This window comes from Loxodonta africana, chromosome 1 (assembly GCF_030014295.1).
Source record: "Loxodonta africana isolate mLoxAfr1 chromosome 1, mLoxAfr1.hap2, whole genome shotgun sequence".
Taxonomy (NCBI): domain Eukaryota; kingdom Metazoa; phylum Chordata; class Mammalia; order Proboscidea; family Elephantidae; genus Loxodonta; species Loxodonta africana.
The window spans coordinates 218,844,559-218,862,463 of record NC_087342.1 but is presented as its reverse complement, the minus strand read 5'-3'; the positions used below and the strand labels follow the sequence as shown (position 1 = coordinate 218,862,463).

General features: G+C 44.7%; 1 protein-coding gene across 8 annotated transcripts in view; it reads left to right on the top strand.

Annotated features, from left to right (window-relative positions):
* The first annotated feature begins 9,359 nt into the window (after nucleotides 1–9,359).
* Nucleotides 9,360–17,905, top strand: part of ZC3H12D (zinc finger CCCH-type containing 12D) — a 52,689-nt gene continuing 44,143 nt past the window's right edge. Inside the window, exons 1-4 of one of the 8 annotated variants that reach the window (XM_023549607.2) lie at nucleotides 9,363–9,474; nucleotides 10,438–10,486; nucleotides 15,223–15,283; nucleotides 16,694–17,077. In XM_023549607.2, the coding sequence (XP_023405375.2) occupies nucleotides 16,761–17,077 (317 nt within the window). In that variant the 5' untranslated portion in view covers nucleotides 9,363–9,474; nucleotides 10,438–10,486; nucleotides 15,223–15,283; nucleotides 16,694–16,760. The other 7 variants (XM_023549561.2, XM_023549648.2, XM_023549515.2 and 4 more) reach the window with 7 other exon arrangements.

The following is a 17,905-nucleotide window of genomic DNA, read 5'->3' as shown; positions in this document are numbered from 1 at the left end:
TTTGTAGGTTCTCTTGACTCTTTTGAGGAAGTCTTTTGTAAAGTGTAAGTGTTTAATTTTTAGGAGGTCCCATTTATTTAGTTCATGCATTTTTAGTTATTTTTGGTACTCTATTTATGCCATATTAAGGCTTCTAGCATTACCCCTATGATTTTTTCCATGGTCTTTGTAGGTTTAGGTTTTATATTTAGGTCTTTGATCCAATTTGAATTAGTTTTTTGCATATGGCATGAAGTATGGGTCCTGTCTCATTTTTTTATAGGTGGACATTGAGTTTTGCCAGCACCGTTTATTGAACAGACTGTCTCTTCCTCATTTAATGATCTTTGGCCCTTTGTTGAAGATCAGCTGACCACAAACCAAGGAAAAAAAAAGCAAAAACCAAACCTGTTGCCATTTTCAAGAAGTGGCTGGTGGACTTCAGCTTTTGGTTTATAGCTGAGCTCTTAACCTCTGTAGGTGTGTGGATTTATATCTGGGTTCTCGATTCCGTTCCATTGGTCTGTGTGTCTGTTGTTGTACCAGTATCAGGCTGTTTTGACTACCGTGGCTGTGTAGTATGTTCTGATGTCAGGTAATGTGGGGCCTGGTACTTCGTTCTTCTTCAATATTGTTTTACTTATCCAAGTTGGCGATTAGTTTTTCCATCTGTTTAAAGAATGTTGCTGGAATTTGGATTGTATTATATCTGTAGATTACTTTGGGTAGCACTGACATTTTCACAATGTTGAGCCTTCCTATCCATGAGCATGTTATGTTTTTCCATTTATGTAGGTCTCTTCTGGTTTCTTGCAGTAGTGTTTTGTACTTTTTTTGTATCCCTGGTTAAATTTATTCCTAAGTATTTTGTCTTATGGGTTGGTTATTGTAAATGGTATTGTTTTCCTGATTTCCTTTTTGAAGTTCTCTTTGTTGCTGTACAGGTGAAATAAAATTTTTGAGACGTGAAGTGTTCTTAACTGGGTTTCTATTGCCTTGATTCCACTAGTTGTTTCAAAGGCGATTACGTTTGACTTGAGAATGGGATTGTAAGCAGGCCTAAATATTCTTTTTCAGGTGTACTTTGTTTTAGGTAGTGGGTGTTTTCCTTAAACTCTGTATGTAAATCACAGAGTTTTAAGATAAATTGAAACCATGGAAACTCTGTTCTTTCCGCAAAGTTTCAACTAGTGCTTTCCTTTGAAGCCCTCCTTGACTATCCCAGATCCTTCTGACTTTCTCTTCTCCACACCCACGTATTTATCATTTGTACCACTCAGCCAGCATTGATTATATAGCTTGAACCGTTCCTTTCTGCCTTTGGTTCCTGGCTTTTCTGGGTTGGGCCTATCTTATGTCTCTTTAAATCCCCAGGGCTGGGGACCCATGCCTTTGCCTGCAGAAATGCTCAGTGGATGCTCGAAGAATGAGTTAGGGTGCTTTCAACTTCAAGAAACAAATACCCAACTCGGCTGGCTTAAACAACAGGGAAAATATATTCCTCACACAGTAAGATGTCCCCAAAGAGGGAAGCTCCAGGGATGGTTAATACCGTGGCCCAATGATGTCGTTAAGGGTCCAGGTTGTTTTCATGGTTCACTTTGCCTTCTTGGCTTGTTGTACTTGCCCTTGGCTAACTCCTCTCATTGTCAAAATCAGAGGAAGAAGAAAGACTGTTTCTTCTGGGATGTTCTATTTTATCAGTGAGGAAACCTTTCTCAGAAGTCCCCAAGAAAATACCTCCCATATCTTGGTCAGGATTGGCTCATGTGCCTCTTCCAAACTCAATTACTTGCAAGGGGATAGGATTACCATGAATAGTTTAGACAGTTTGGAGTTTGCCTATGTGAGTCATGTAGAGAAGAGGTGGGGATGCCCCAGAGCCAAGGATTTGCCAGCAAAGAAGGACCTGTTAGCGGTCAGACAGGCGCCGCCAAAGCCCAGCACATTTCTGACTGACCTTCTGCGGACAGCAGTTCCTCACAGTTCAGCATTAGGAACTTTGCCCTTTTTAAAGAAAGTCTGTACGGACTCACTTTCTCGTAAGAAATTACTCTCTAAGTTGTCTGTTTTATAACTTTTGTGAGGCTTTTCTTAAAAGCGGTCATACCTGGAGGTAACTATTCTTCTCCAGAGAAATGGGAACTCTCACACACTGCCAGCAGAAGGGTAAAGTGGAAAGCAGTGTAGCAGTATCTAGCAGGGCCAAGCCACCACTGCAAATGGCTGTACTCTGTTTTAGCTCTTTGAGAAAACAAGAGGGTTCCCCTCACTGCTTTGCACAGGTGTCTTTTAAAGGGTGAACTGGAAAGAGACAAAGCCCTGAGTGTCAGTATGGCTCTGGCACTTTCTAGCTCTAAGACTCTGTACGCCATAAAGCTGCTTGGCCTTGCTGTCTTCATCCATGACAGTGGTAGGGGAAGGGCCTGCTCTATCTCTCAGGGTTACTGTGAAGATAAAAAGACATTATGTCTATGAAGAAGTTTCACAAATTGTAAAACATGGCAAATATAAGATGTTATTCCATTTTAAATATGTCAAGCAGGGGCATGGATAAATACATCCACTGGTTTCACACAGACACTGAAAAACTCAGCTTAGCTAAAAAAGACCCTGCCCCTGCCAAACTTGTAACTGGAGTTTCTGCTAAGTGGCTGAAGGGCTGGTTTTGATTTGTGTGACATGCACTGATAACCTTGATTGTGACTTTCCCTACCCTTGTGCTGTTCTCAGGTGCCGAACGGTGAAATGGCCGCCACATCCACGCACTGGAGAAGGGCAGGTGCTAATAAAATCCACTCTCAGTACAACAATAGACTGCTGTGACACCTTAGACAAGCCAAGTTTTCTCTTCCCCCAGGGGTATTCTGAGCATCTCTTGGGGTTCCGTTGAGCCTGTCTTTGACCTTCTTAATTTCCACTTGACCCATGCCCCACCTTTAGAAGTTTCCTTGGGCCTGGGAGGAGGGAGCAGTTGGAGGCACTTCTCACTCCTTTCTGTAGGCAAGCCGGATCCCTCTTCCTAGAGCTGCTGCACATGGTGGCATGTTATGCTCTTTGGACTCAGCTAGAGGGGCTTCTGAAATCAGGAGATGGCAGTGATGTCAGCAAACCCTTCAGTATCACAGCATTGCAACTGACCTCACCACTCGCTCCACTCCCGTTGAAATAAAAAAACAAAATACCTGCTGTCCTCATAGTCACACTTCCAGTTAGTCGCAAGAGCAGAAGATTCCGTGGTTCATGAAAGGAGTTACCACAAGGTTTCTTTAAATTACAAACTTCTGAACAACCTTTGATCGATGGGCCTGTTTATCTCAATCAGGCTCTTACTTACACCACTTCCTGGGAGCACACCTACTCTACATGTGCTCACTTTGTGATGGCTGGAGTTGTGTAGTATTTACCAAATGTTCAAGCCCTCACCTCTCCATGCCTAAGTAATTGGGACTGGCACCCTCAACTCTTGGATCGATAGAGACTGTTAAGAAATGAAAAAGACTCAACTAGTGAGAAAGACAACATGGAACTCAGAGGAAGCGACATATAGATTTTATTTAATAAACTCAAATGGTTTTAAACCTACAATTGTTTTAAAGAGACTTTGGGGCTAAGTGAAAGAGCAGGGTGTCCAGGCTCAGGATCCACTGGCTTCTCTGTGTGAACTGTGGATTCACACATTCCCATGGATGACTGGGAGCGTTGTTTCACTTGCCACTACAACTGTCTGTTAATTTCTCAGTGTTTTCTGAGTGCTAGACTTTGCCCTGATAAGTTCTGATAACCCTATCTTCGTTAAAACTTGTGCTCAAAATAATAGCAACCAACTCTTGGGGACTTAGTATGTGCCAGGCTCTGTTCTAAGTACTTGCATTAATTAAGATAATTTTCACAGTATCTTTATGAGGTAGATAAAATTATAACCTCTATTTTATGTACGTGGAAACCGAGACATAAAGAGGTCAGATTATTTGCTCCAGGCTACACAGGTAAGTGGCAGAGAATTTCAGCTCTGTGTTCATGACACCAGTCTGCCCATCATAATAAGATTAGATCCTTTCTCATATCATTCACCAAAATTAATTCCAAATCATGACTGAAGACAGGGTTGTAAAAAAGAAAACTTTACAAATCCAGAGAAAATACAGAAAAATACCTTTACAATTTCAGGATAGGGAAGGCTTTCTGAAGTAAGACACAAAAAGCACAAATATGAAGGAAAAGATTGATAGTTGTGACGGCACAAAAGTAAAGCCATCTGTAGGGCCAAAGACGTCATAAACAAAGCTAAAAGACAAGTGTTAGGCTGGGAGGAGATATTTGTGACCTAACCAAAAGATAAAGGATTAGTAGGAAGGATATATAGAGGTTAGTACAAATCAATAAGACTATACAACAGGAAAATGGGCAACAGATGGGAAGAGGAAAGTTGCATGGCCACTGGATACGTGAGAAGATCTCCACGTTCACTAGTAAACAGAGAAATGAAAATTAAAATGATCGTGATGTCCCATTTCTCACACAACAAAATGGCAAAAAGCAAAATCCCCAGTGTTGGCAAAGATACGGAGAAATGGGAATTCTCACACACTGCCAGCAGAAGGGTAAAGTGGAAAGCAGTGTAGCAGTATCTAGCAGGGTTGACTCCATGCATGGCCAAGCCACCACTGCAAATGGCTGTACTCTGTTTTAGCTCTTTGAGAAAACAGATTATCCACATTGGGCTGTGCATGGTGCCCACTGATGCTGTCTGTCGATGGAAGGAGGCAGCCAAGCCAGGGGCTCCTAACCAGGGCCCATGCATGCGTTTCCAGGCCTCCCCAAACCACTGGGACAGTGGCGGCAGGTGTTATCTCTTCGTGTTTTTGCATTTCTCTGCTGAGAGTCTGGACTCACATGTTTAAGACTCACTGTCTCAACAACTCCCAGGCCACTTCCTGAAAGCCTAGACCTCTGCTTCCTGAAAGCACAGACCTCAGTCTCACCACATAGGCCAGACTGGGCAGACCTGGCTTTGGGGCAGATCCAATGCCAGTTTTAAACAGGGTAGAAGAAGGAAGTATGCTGGCCTGCTCTCTTCTAAATACTTAAATCACTAGATATAGGTAGATATCATGCCATATACCAGTTGCTGTCAAGTTGATTTTGTCTCATGGCAACCCATGTGTGAAGAATAGAACTGTCTTCCATAGGGTTTTCGACGGCTAACTTTTTGGAAGCAGATCACCAAGACTTTCTTCTGAGGTGCCTCTGGGTGGACTCGAACCTCTAACCTTTTGTTAGCAGCCAAACATGTTAACTGTTTGTGCCATCCAGGGACTCCAGATGTATGTAGACATGTGCCCAGTTCCCATTGCAAGTGGGGAGCTGCTGCCTTCTCTTAAGCCCCTCACAGGCAGAACACAGTTTTGGGTTGTGATGTTGTAGCTAAAGCTGTTGCCTGTGGCAGACCTTATTTCTCACTCAGGTGGGCAGTGAAGAACCGCAGTAGTGGTTCAGTTCTTTCGGCTTCTCAGAGTTATTGCAGCTAAATCATTTTGGTGGAGGATGAGGTTACTCAAAATCAGATATTGTAAAGGGGTAGTTCTTTTCTTATAGAGACAACTGAGTAAAAATTTTGTGGTTTACCCAATGCTTCTAAGATTAAAGATACAGAATTATGGTGACTGATAGCTGAGCAGATGCAAATGTCTTTTTTTGAGAAACAATTTGGTGCTGCCCATTGTGGTCCCTGTCCTGTGCAGAGGTGGCTGTGAGGTGACTGTTCAATGGGGTTGAGTATGAATCAAGATCCTTAACTTTCCTTACCCAAGTTCATCTTTTATTAAGTGCCCTTGGAAACCCTGGTAGCATAGTGGTTAACAGCTACAGCTGCTAACCAAAAGGTCGGTTCGAATCCACCAGGCGCTCCTTGGAAAACCTATGGGGGCAGTTCTACTGTGTCCTTTACAGTTGTTAGGAGTCAGAGTCGACTCGATGGCAATGGGTTATGGTGGCACTTGGCAGTCTTCTCAAAGAATCCCTTTTTGATTGTTTGCTCTCCTACACCAAAAAAAAAAAAAATTGTCTTCACTCATCCAATATTTGGAAGAGATTATACAAGTCACCCTCATCTTTAAGTTCCAGCACTTGGTTAGACAAAAGGGTTAGACAGAGGACAAGGCTCTTGATAGTGCTAGCTCCTTTCCCCACAGAAGCACCTTCCCTGAGTTGAGGTGTAATGTTATACCCTCGGCTGTTACTGAGGCTTCCGGTGAAGAATGGACATTGAAGAGCACCCCTGCACCTTCTGGAGGACTGCAGCTAAAGGTGTTGTGTGATATGTTATTCAACAAAGGATTTAGCTTCCTCCTAAAATTTAGTACCAGAAAAATATTCATTTCTCTTGAGAACTCTGCATGCTTATTAGATCTCTGGTATGGGAGCTGAGAGGCAACATGTTATAGTGAAAAGAGCCGATTTTCGAACCTGAGAGTCCTGGGTTCCAATCCTGACTCAACCACTTACTGAGTGATCTTGGGCAATTTACACAATCTTTCTGAACCCCAATTTCCTTATCTCAAAATGGGAATAGTCATTGCTGTCGTAGATCTCTGGTGCGGATTGGAACATTTGGATGCAAGGTACCTGGTATACTGTAGGTGCTAACAAATGATGGTTGTGATTACAAAATCCATTGTGCCAGGAAGTCCAAAGTTCTTCTATTTTTCTTCTAATGGCTTCTGACTGTGCTTTTCATTTTTATTTCAATTTCCTACTCTGTATTTGTCTTACTAGTCTAGATTGCCTCAAATCTTTTTTTGGGCAACAAGTTGGGAAGATATAAAGAACAGCAAATTCCAGTTATCTTGTGCTGTTCTTATTTCCTTGGCATTGACTCCCAGGTTCTAAAGCCAGCTTGACCAAACTGGCCGATGATATGTCCTTGGTCAAGTCACTGCTGTAGACATTGTTGTTTATCGGGAGGTAGGCTGCGGTGTGGTTTGATTGTCCTTTCCAGAGTTATTGCAGCTAAATCATGATTGTCCTTTCCTCTATTCTGATCTCTGACGGCCTCTTTTCCTGTCCAGGAGATAAACACAGAGTTCTGGGTCTGATGCTGGTATCTGCTGAGGCTGCAGCAAGATGAGCTGCGGAATTCTGTGGTCACATGGGTCTGGGGTCAGGCTCCCCCTGCCAGAGTGAGAGAGAAGCAGCTACCTCTCTCTCTCTCTCTTTTTTTTTTTTTAGTGGCTTAAAACAACACGAATTTATTACCTTACAGCTTGGTAGGTTAGAAGTCTCACACATATCTCACTGGGCTAAAATCAAGATATTAGCAGGGCTGCCTACCTTTCTGGAGGCTCTAGAGGAAAACCCATTTCTTTGCTGTTTCCAGCCAGCTTCTAGAGGTCACTCATATTCTTTGGCTCATAGCCCTTGTCCTCAATCTTCGAAGTCAGCAATATTGCATCTCTTAGAGCATTCTTCTATAGTCACGCCTCGCTCTAACTCTGAACTCCACCGGGAAAGATTTTCTGATTTTAAAGACCCATGTGATTACATTGGGCCCATCCAGATAATGCAGGATAATCTCCCCATCTCGTGGTCCTTAATATAAACACACTTGCAGAATCTCTTTTGCCATGTAAAGGGATTAGGGTGTGTGCATCTTTAAAGAGTCATTATTCTGCCTGCCATAGATGGGATTGTGCCCACCTGTATTATTTATCTTGCTGAGTAACAAATTATCCCAAAATTTCTTAGCTTGAAACAACATTTATTATCTCACACACTGATAAACATTTATTATCAAACATGTTGCAGTATCTTTTATAACCTAAGCTCGAAAGTGACATACGTTCACAACTGCCTTATTCTATTGGTCACATGGACCAACCCGGTACAAAGTGAGGGGGGACTACAACAAAGATTGAACACCAAAAGGCAGGGACTTTGGGGGCATCTGGGCTACCACACATTATCACAGTCTGCTTACAGAGTCAATCAGTATTCATATGAGGGGATGACTCAGGGTGCTCTTGAATCCAGAATGCTTTCTTCCTTGTCTCTCTATTATTCCCCTATAAAATCACAGAAAGGCACATGATCCTTGGGGCTAGGCGTCTCTACTTGGGGTATCTGAACAACGTTTCACTTCACTGAGCAGCCACTTCTCTTCATGGAGGGAAGCTGCTGGGTCACTGTATCCCTGACAGGAGTGCCCTGGCCCTTACTCTTGAGGACTTTGTGACTTGCTTGGAAGTCCCCCTCTTTGTGAAGGAAGGGATGAGGGTCCTTCTCTGTGCCCATGTTCCTTACCTACATATCCTCTTAGTTTCTTAGAGCTGCTGTAAAAGAAATATCATAGTGAGTGGCTTTAACAAACTAATTTTCTTACAGTATAGGAGGCTAGAAGTCTGAATTCAGGGCACTGGCTCTAGGGGGAGGCTCGCTCTGTCCACTCTGAAGGAAGATCCTTGTCTTGGCTTCTGTTGCCACAGTGTCCCTTTGTTCCTTGGTGATCTCCATGTAGCATCGATCCTTCCCCCATTTGTGCTTGCTCTGTGCCTAACCTGCTCTTTTTGTGTCTCAAAAATTGATTAGGTTTAAGACACACTCTACAGTTATATGACCTCATTAACATAACAAAGAAATCCCTATTTCAAATGGGATTACATCCACAGGTGCAGGGGTTAGGGCTCCAAAACATACTTTGGGGGACGCAATTCAATTCATAATGTGCATCATCTCTGTCCTCTCCCTGGCCCCAACACTCTGCCTTCCCCAACTCTCTTTTTGTTGGGTTGTGACAGCCTTCTGTATGAGCATCTAGGATCAGGTGCTCTTCTGAGCTGGAGGCATGAATGGGAACTCAGGATAAAAGTTCTCCTCCCCGGACTGTTCATGCATCTTTACTCTGGCTTTCCTGTGCAGGGAAACCCTGGTGGCCTAGTGGTTAAATGCTATGGCTGCTAACCAAAGGGTCGGCAGTTCAAATCCTCCAGGTGCTCCTTGGAAACTTTATGGGGCAGTTCTGCTCTGTCCTATAGGGTCGCGATGAGTCGGAATCAACCCGATGGTACTGGGTTTAGTTTTTTTTTTTTTTTTTTCCCGTGCAGCACCCACGCAGCTCAGCCCACCCGTCCCTCCCACAGAGCATGTTTTGCATGTGGTTGTTAAACTTTGATTCGATGACTCATGTCGTGGCTCAAACTCAAGTCCCCCTCCCTCATTTGATTTCTTTCTTCCTTCCTTTCTTTTTTTTTTTTTTTAAACCCAAAGCAAACCTACCTTTGCAGCTAAACGTGACTCTGGCGTCCAGGAAGTGGAGTGTGGGCATGAAGTGGCTCCTAACGGCTGCACAGCTGGGCGGGCTGGACTCTTATTTGCCCTCCAGTGACTTCTGGCTAGCCAGGTCTCTCTCTGGGAGGAGAGTGTCTGTGTGAAGGTTGCAGGCAGTGTCCTTTGTGAGGGCTGCGTGACGACGTACCCAGTGGGAGACGGGCGCTGATGGTGAGTGTGTGTCCTCTGGCCCCCAGTCATTATGGCCAGCACTGTGCAGACTTCAGTCTGGAGTGGGGGGAAAGAGACTAGGATATATGGGACAAGGGAAAGTGGAGGCTAGAGAACAGTATTATCCTGAGCCGTCTGATTTCTCATCCCTTAAATTGTCTTTTTTTTTTAAGTGCTCAGATAAAAAAAAATAATAAAGCAAGCATCTTTAATTTTCTTTAGATGAAACACTTAGCAAAATTGTATTGAATCTCAGTGTGGCTTTTGTGGGGAACGATTAATCAGAGAAAGCTCTTCAGTTTAAGTAAAAATTCCTGCTGTGGTCTTTGGAGATATTTTTATTTTATAAAAGAGTAGAACTCTTGGGCACATTTTAAACCTGTTCGCATGCTCACAAAAGTGTCCTCTAGACTGGATATTGATTTGTGAGTGTCTAGTTTCCTGGCTGAATGCAAAACAAGGATGTCTGGTGGCAGCCCCAAGCACCATCTCTTCTGTGTGGGCTTAGAGAAGGCCTGTAAGGGACTTGAGATAGGACTTAACCCGACTGCAGTGAAGACAATTTTGGCTGCTTCCTTATACCCGTTAAGGGTACTAACTTCTGGTCCGTGAATAGGTTATGGTGTCTAATATTGTACACAGAGGGTTGTTTTATTTTATTAAATTTTGATTCAGCGCTGCTCTGGCGTATGGATCGAGGGTGTAAATACTTGTGTGCACACCCCAAATTAACCTAGAGCAGTACAAAATAACTTAACGGGATAATTTCGAGAAGAAAACAAAAGGCAAAGCCATTAACTCAGGTCCTGTGGGCTGAAGCCTTTGCCTCTCTGTGACTTCCTCAAAATCTAACTGACAACTCCACTGAGGGCCTTCAGTCTAGCTCTGAGCTGACCCAGAATATTTCTGCTTGGACTCTGTGTAGAAGCTGGAGGTGAGACCATTTCCTCCTGGTCATTGCAGGTGACTTCTCGTGGCTGGAATATACTGAATTTCTCTGGAGCTGACTGAGGTGACCCGGAACGGGCTTGGGGGTGAGGAGGGATGAGTTGAATGTGCTCATTTTGGGGCTGGCACCTGGGTGCACTCTGCTTTGCAGCACCTGAGGCCTTGGCCAGCCGCTGGGGGGCACCTGGGGAAGCCCTGGGTTTCTCTCTCTGGACTCAGAGACTGGGAGGCCCTTGGGAGTCTGATTTTCTCCCAGCTGTACAACCTTGGGTAAGTCACCAAAACCCCTTTTCCTTGTTTTTTCACCTGTAACATGACTAATGAGGTAGCCCTTTCAACCTCCCAGGGACATTGGGATTTCCAAAGATAACATATGAGATAGCACTTTATAAGTACAAAACGTTGTGTGAACGTGAGTTACTGGCTCTCTACATATCTCATCACTCTCATTTTCTCCTCTTTCAGTTGATTTTTTCCTCTTTTCCTCAGGGGCTCCTCCAGTCAGAAGTTACAGAGCTTTAGCCTTGTAGCCCTCAACCCAGACTGGATGATTCTAGAAGAAACAAATCAGACCTGATTCCCCTTGTTTCACCTGTGAAATATCTTCTCTTTTTCTCTCACCCTTGCTCCCTTCCTTTCACTCTGTTTTGTTAGACCACCTTCACAAAAGGCTAGGGATTCAACCTGAGCGCATCTCTACAGCTGCCTTGACTACTAACCTAGGAAAGCGTTAGCTATGCTGACCACTGTAAAACCTCATGAAGAGACTTTGAAGATTTTCAAAGTGTTACTATCTCTGCTGTTCGTGACTTCCAGTCAAGATTGAGGAAGAAAACGGAAATGAAATTGTTCATACTTTCTGGTCTTAAAAATAGAAAGGAAAAAGAAGCTAGTGGTAGTGCTGTGACCCAAAGACCATCACATCTATTTGAGGAGGGTTGTGACCTGAAGGCTGGACGAGGCTCCTAAGAACAGACACCCTCCCATCCCCAACCCCCGCACCGGCCTTTCTCCCTTATTTAGAAGTTTTAAAAGGAAATGAAGTTGATTTTGAAGTCTTAAGGGGGAAACAGAAGTCTCTGAAAAAAAAATTTTTTTTTTTCTGTCGATTTTGTGGGAAAACAGCCCTCTCGTTTCACACATAACCTTTCCAAAGTCGTCTCAGAAAAGGAATGCGAGTTATAACTTGAGGGTTCTGTAGCCCTGCAGCAGACAGACAAGGGTATCACAAGGCCACTCCCCTCCCCCAGCCCAGGTAAAAGCCCCCATTTTTTTCCATTTAGAAAATGTTCGTGTTTCTGCCACATCGGAATGCATTGTTACAAGATAAACATGGACTGTCCTTGGAGCTGCTGTGGAATAGCTTTGTGACCAAGGAGTCGCCTGACCCAGTCATTTTTTTTTTTTTTTTCATTTCTGCAATAACAAAATGCTGCCTCTTTCCTGATTACATGATAAAACTGAAATCAAAAATTATATTCAGCACCTGCTGCCTGTCATTCTCTGCCATTTACTAGTTATATAACTTCTGTACCACTCCAAGCCTGTTTCCGCATCTGTGAAAAAGGAATAATTTTATCTACCCTGACTACCCACCAGCGATACAGGGAAGTTTAAATAAGAGTCTCTATATGAAAGCAACATGGAAACCATGAAGAACCACACGGATATGAGTTTTATGTTCACGTCGCCTGTCACTGTCTTTCTTCCTTCCCTTCTCTTTCTTCCAAACTAAAATGGATGCTGCAGTATAGGGAGGGGTGAGGTGGGAGTGTAGATAGGGCTATCAGGATTGGGAAGGCTTCAGGATGTGACTGTGGGGTTAGATCTGGTGGAGGAGGGGGCAGGTGTTCTGGGCAAAGAGAAGAGCCTGAGTGAAAGCCTGGAGGCCTGAGGGTCCATGGCTCTTTAGGGGTCAGTGAGTAGTGGGCAGTGGTATGAGACTGGTCTGCCAGGCTGGGTGAGTGTCCTCTTCTTCCATGGAAATTGGACCAAAGATGGACTCCAGCCCAAGGGGACAACCATTCTGAGAGGGAAGGGCTAGTCACTAGTCAAGGAATAGAGGTGAAGCTGGACTAGAGATAGGTGGCCAATGAGTTGGAGGGTCAGGGCCAATGGGTCAGGGTCTGATTGTGAAGGGCCTTGAATGTCATGCTGAAGAGTTAACATTTGCCCTGCATAGGGTGGGGAGACATGGGGATCTTGGAGTAGTAGGGGACTCCAAGATTAGAGTTGTTGTTTGGATATTCCTCCAGTGGGAGTGCAGTGAACTGGACAGGGTTTGGGAGACGGGGGAGTTGTAAGGAGGCCAGCACAGGAGGCCACGGGAGTGACTATGTGCTGCATAAACTGGCTTCTTCATTCATTGCCCAGCTCTATCAGGATTTTTCTGGTCTTTCCTTTCTCTTCAGAGGAAGACAATTCATTCCTTCCCCTGTATTTTGAAAGCTTATTTTCGAAATTGAAAGCATTGCGCTTATCATCATTATTTATGGCTTGTTGTTTACATTTTGGTGGTTGAGAGCCACAGCTGCTAACCAAAAGATCGGCAGTTGAATCCACCAGACACTCCTTGGAAATTCTATGGGGCAGTTTTACCCTGTCCTATAGGGTTGTTATGAGTCAGAATCGACTTGACAGCAATGGGTTGTTTTTTTTTTTTTTTTTTTGGTTTGATTTTCCTGAATAGATTGTGAACAAATTGAAATTATATTGTGTATTATTTTGCTTTTATGAAACTGCCTAGTAGGTGATCAGTAAATGTTTATTAAATGAATGAATGAATGAACTAGCACAGTTGGTAGTGTGAATGGAAAGGAGAGGGTGGCTATGGAAATAGAATTAATGACCAATTGGATGTAGAAGTGAGGGAAAGGGAGGAGCCAAAGATGACTTTGTGAAAATGAAAATCAATCAAAATTTTTTATTTTGCTCTCTGGTTGATGCAATTCAATGAGATCAGGAGCGAAAGAAAGGAAGGTAACTTCAGATCTGGACATTTACTAAAGAAAAACATATTAAACTCCTCAAATATACTAGGCACCATGCCAGGTGGTGGTGAACCCAAGCCAAATAGCTCAGAAGTCGTGAGCAGTTCAGAGTCTTATGAGAAATAGACAACTGACTATTCAACGTGTCATAACAAAGGTGTGCACGACGAGTTGTGGGAGATGAGGAGACAAAGCCACCATTCTGTCTGTGAAGTCAAGGATGACCATGTTGGATTTTGAGATGAATCTTGAAGTTAGCCAAGTAAAACACAGCATTCCAGGTAGAGAGGAAAGCCTATGCAGAAGCACAGCAATGAGAATGTTCTGGAATATTTAGAAAACAGTGAGAGATTCAGTGTGGCTCTAGAGAAAAGACTAGGTGGGCAGTGGTAGATGGTGAGGTAGATGGTGAGGGCCTAGAGCAGCCTACTCAGGGAATTTGACTTCCTTCTTAGAGTCAACAAGAGATTAGAGGATATTTCTAAGCAGAGAGGTGATACGATTAGGCTTATTTTTAGAAACACATGGGGGATGGACTGGATGAGAATGAGAAAGGCGACCCCTTAGGAGGCTGTTGCAGCTAATTAGGTGTATATAGGATGATCAAGGCCTGGACTAAGGTGGGGAAGGTGGTCAGTAAGAGAAGGATTTGAGAGAGGGCATATTGAGGGAGGGAAAGACTTTGGGCTTTCTGAACTGAGGACCTGGGAAAAAGGTGACAAGTCTGTAGACTACCAATATGGAACCATCTATAAGAAATACGTGTTGGAAATGTTCTGGATATAAAAAGAAATCTTTTGCTAAGACCCTAAAGAGCTTTTATTTATGTTTTTTTTATATGTATCTAGTGATATGTACTTTATTCAAAATTAAAACTAGGAAATTAAAAAAAATCACTTATTAAAAAAATTAACTACATTAACAAAAATGATATTTTTTAATGAAAATAACTTTTCCAAAATAAAACAAAATTAGTAATTTTTATTTACATTTACATTTTTGCAAATCTTTAATGTCTGGCTTAGTAGAAGACAGTGGAATTCTCCTATCTGCTTCTGCACTTAAACTGTTGCAGTATCCCATGACATGTTGTCTCTGGAATAGTCCACTGTGTCCTCGAGAGAGAATGAGAGTGAAAAAGGCAAATAACATCTTAGTAGTATTATGAAAATGGTTTTTACCTTGAAGACTCCCTGAAAGCATCTCGGAGTTCGCCTAGGGTTCCTGGACCACACTTTTAGAAGTAGACACTTAGCAGATGTGTGTTGAATGCCGCCATTCTGAGTTCCCGTAGCATTTCATTCAAATCTGTGAATCATTAGATTCACAGATTTATGACTGTGTGTGCCTGGTGCTCAGGAAGAGGTTGGAGTCAGGTGGGCAGTTGTCGGGCTCCTCAGAACAGAGAGGCTGGTGGAGGCCTGAGGGTGGAGAGAAGAGGAGGCCTGTGCAGGACCTCATCGCTGAAGGGGTGAGCAGAGGCTAAGGAAAGAGGTGGACAGGTGAGAGGAGAAACAGGCCAAAGTTGTATGACTTAAGGCAGTTGTGTTTCAAAAAGAGGCAGCCCAACATTTTTAAATGTAAAATAACAAATAAGGGAGAGGTCCATAGTGTCAGAAACTGCAGAGAGGTTGTATAAGGGGAGGAATGCGAAGATGCTGTTGACTTTGGCAGGTAGAAGGTCACTGGTGACTTGGACGGCAGTTTTGGTGTTGCGGGGTGGTGGGAACCAAGGAGGGAGGCTGCAAACAGAGGCTCCTGTCCCTCCACGTGTCAGATCTAATGATTGTTAGCACTTTTCCGGCTCCAGCACTACAGGGAGAGGCCCCAAGAGTGAAAGAGAAGCCAAACTGGGATCCCAGAATAGATAGGTAAGTGCTGCAAAGTGTTCAAACAGGAGAATAGGGACTGAAGGTGAAGTAGCTGTCTTTATGAGAAGAGGATGGAGTCAAAAGATAGACGTGCAAGAATGGTTGGTTGAGCATTATTTGTAAAAGTGAAAAACTGGAAACAACCTAAGTTTCTGCCATTTGACATGTCATTAAACACTGCAGAACATCATTCATTCGTTCATTCATTCAACAGATACGCACAGAATTTCAACTGTATCCATCGCTGTTCTAGATGCTGGGGGTACGGTAGGCAGCACAGATATGTTGCCATGGAAAGATTTCCAAAATTCAATTTTAGTGAGGAAAACAAGTTCCCAAACAGTCCATATAGCATGACACCATTTATATAAAAAGAATGACGACCCACTGTATTTATGCTAATGTGGTGGAATAATTTGGAAAAGGTTAGTGGTAATGGTTGTACAAGGTGATCAATGTCGTGTTGTTATGTCACTGAATTCACGCGTAAAAATTGTCGAATAGGAAAATGTTTTGTTAGGTATATTTTTTACCACAGTATGAAACAACGTAAAACGAAACAACACCCAAAAGCAATATAAGGAGCCCTGGTGGCACAACGGTTAAGTGCTCTACTGCTAATCAAAAGGTTGGCAGTTCAAACCCAGCCAGTGGCTCCGCAGCGGAAAGACCTGGCCATCTGCTCCCGTAAAGGTTACAGCCTAGGAAACCCTATGGGGCGGTTCTGCCCTGTCACACGCAGCCGCTCCACCACACAGGAGCAGCAGAGCCACACGGCGAATGTGTGCATCTATTAAATGCAAATCAATGCATAAAAACAGGGCTGGAGGGATGCAGACAAGCAACGGTGGGGGGCAATGGGCTTTGGGGCGTATGTGAAGAAATATTACATTTTTTAAAATTCCTTATACTTCTGCATTATTTGAATTTTTCACAGTAAATATGTCTTCATTATGTCTGTATTTTAAAATGCTTTTGAAAAGATGGAGGTCTATTGGAGTAGAACAGAAAGGGAGACTCAGTCTTTCCAGAAGGTTCCTTTTCCCAAGGTCTGTCAGGCTGCAGCCCCCCTTGCCACCCTGCAGGCACTGATGGGAAGGACTAGGCCCAGCTGAGGCCCTTCTGGTTAGAGGTCCAGCCTGGGCAGAGGAACCGCCAGGAGGGCTGTGCTGGTGGCAGAGCCCAGCTTGGGTAGGAGCACTGAGGTTCTGGTGATTGCACGGGGTCGGGCGAGCCGTGGAGCCTGCGCTAGTAAAAGCTCCGCGGTTGCATCTGTGGCTCCCCAAGCACACAGAGCAACTGAAAGTCCCCAAGAGAACAGGCCTTGCTGTGATTTCCTGACAGATAAGGGGGGAGTGAGCAGATCGCTAGTTTGCAGAAAAACACCTGATGGCTGATTTCTCTCTCTAGCTCATGCCTGTGGGGCTCGGAGCGCAGGAAGCCGGGGGCAGGACCCCCGAGGCACGGCGGGCGCAGCATGGAGCCCTCGAGCAAGATGGAGTTCTTCCAGAAGCTAGGCTACAGCCAGGAGGACGTGGTCAGGGCGCTGGGCAAGCTGGGCGAGGGCGCCCTGGTCAACGACGTGCTGCAGGAGCTGATCCAGACCGGCAGCCGCCCTGCGGCCCAGGGACGACCAGCAGGGGGCGCCGCCGCCCCCTTGCTCGTCCCTCGGGGTTCCTGCGGGCCCCCAGACTTGGCCCAGTGCAGGCTGGGGACAGACCCCGAAGACGAGTGCGGAGGCCCGGCGGGTGCCTTGAGACCCATAGTGATTGACGGCAGCAACGTGGCCATGAGGTAGCATTCCTTCATCCCGCAGGGAACGGGGCGGGAGGGTCCATTCTCAAGGACACCAGAACAGTCCCTCTTCTCTGTAGTCTGGTCCAAAGAGCTTTGGGGCCAATGCATGGGAGTTTGAATCCACACTCCACCTCGTAAGAACTGTGTGGACTTAAGCAGATCACTTAGCCTGTCTGAGCCTCACTTTCTCCATCTGTGAAGATGTGCTAATGCCTCCCTGGAGGTAGTTGTAAAAATCAGGGCTGCAGCAAATGTCTAGGAGAGTGCCTGCCACGGAGAGGGTGCTCGCCACATGGTAGCTGTTATTCTACTAATCCCTGAGTAATGGCCCTTTCCTGGGAATGGTGTAACTGGGAGGAGCCCAAGGTCAGGCATGGGCAGCTGTGACCTCTTGTCAGGAGCCTCCCTGACCAGCTGTGTGACGCTGGGAGAGCGATAGCATCTCTGAGTTTCCTTCCTGTTCCGTGAAACAGGCCAATTGATAACTCTTCTACTTCCCTGAGGGCTGAGAGAATCAAATGGGAAATGTACGCGACCTGCCTTGGCAGCCCTCTGCTGGGGAGTGGTCCTAGGGGGTTGTGTTCCCCAGTTTGAGACAGATATTTGTGGCCCCCTAGTGGTTCAGTGAAGCCCTGTGGCACAGTGGTTAAGAGCTCAGCTGCTAACCAAAAGGTCGGCAGTTTGAATCCACCAGCCACTCCTTGGAAACCCTATGGGGCAAGTTAGTTCTACTCTTTCCTGTAGGGTTGCTATGAGTTGGAATCAACTTGACGGCAACAGATGGCACAGCGGTTAAGTGCTCAGCTGCTAACCAAAAGGTTGGGA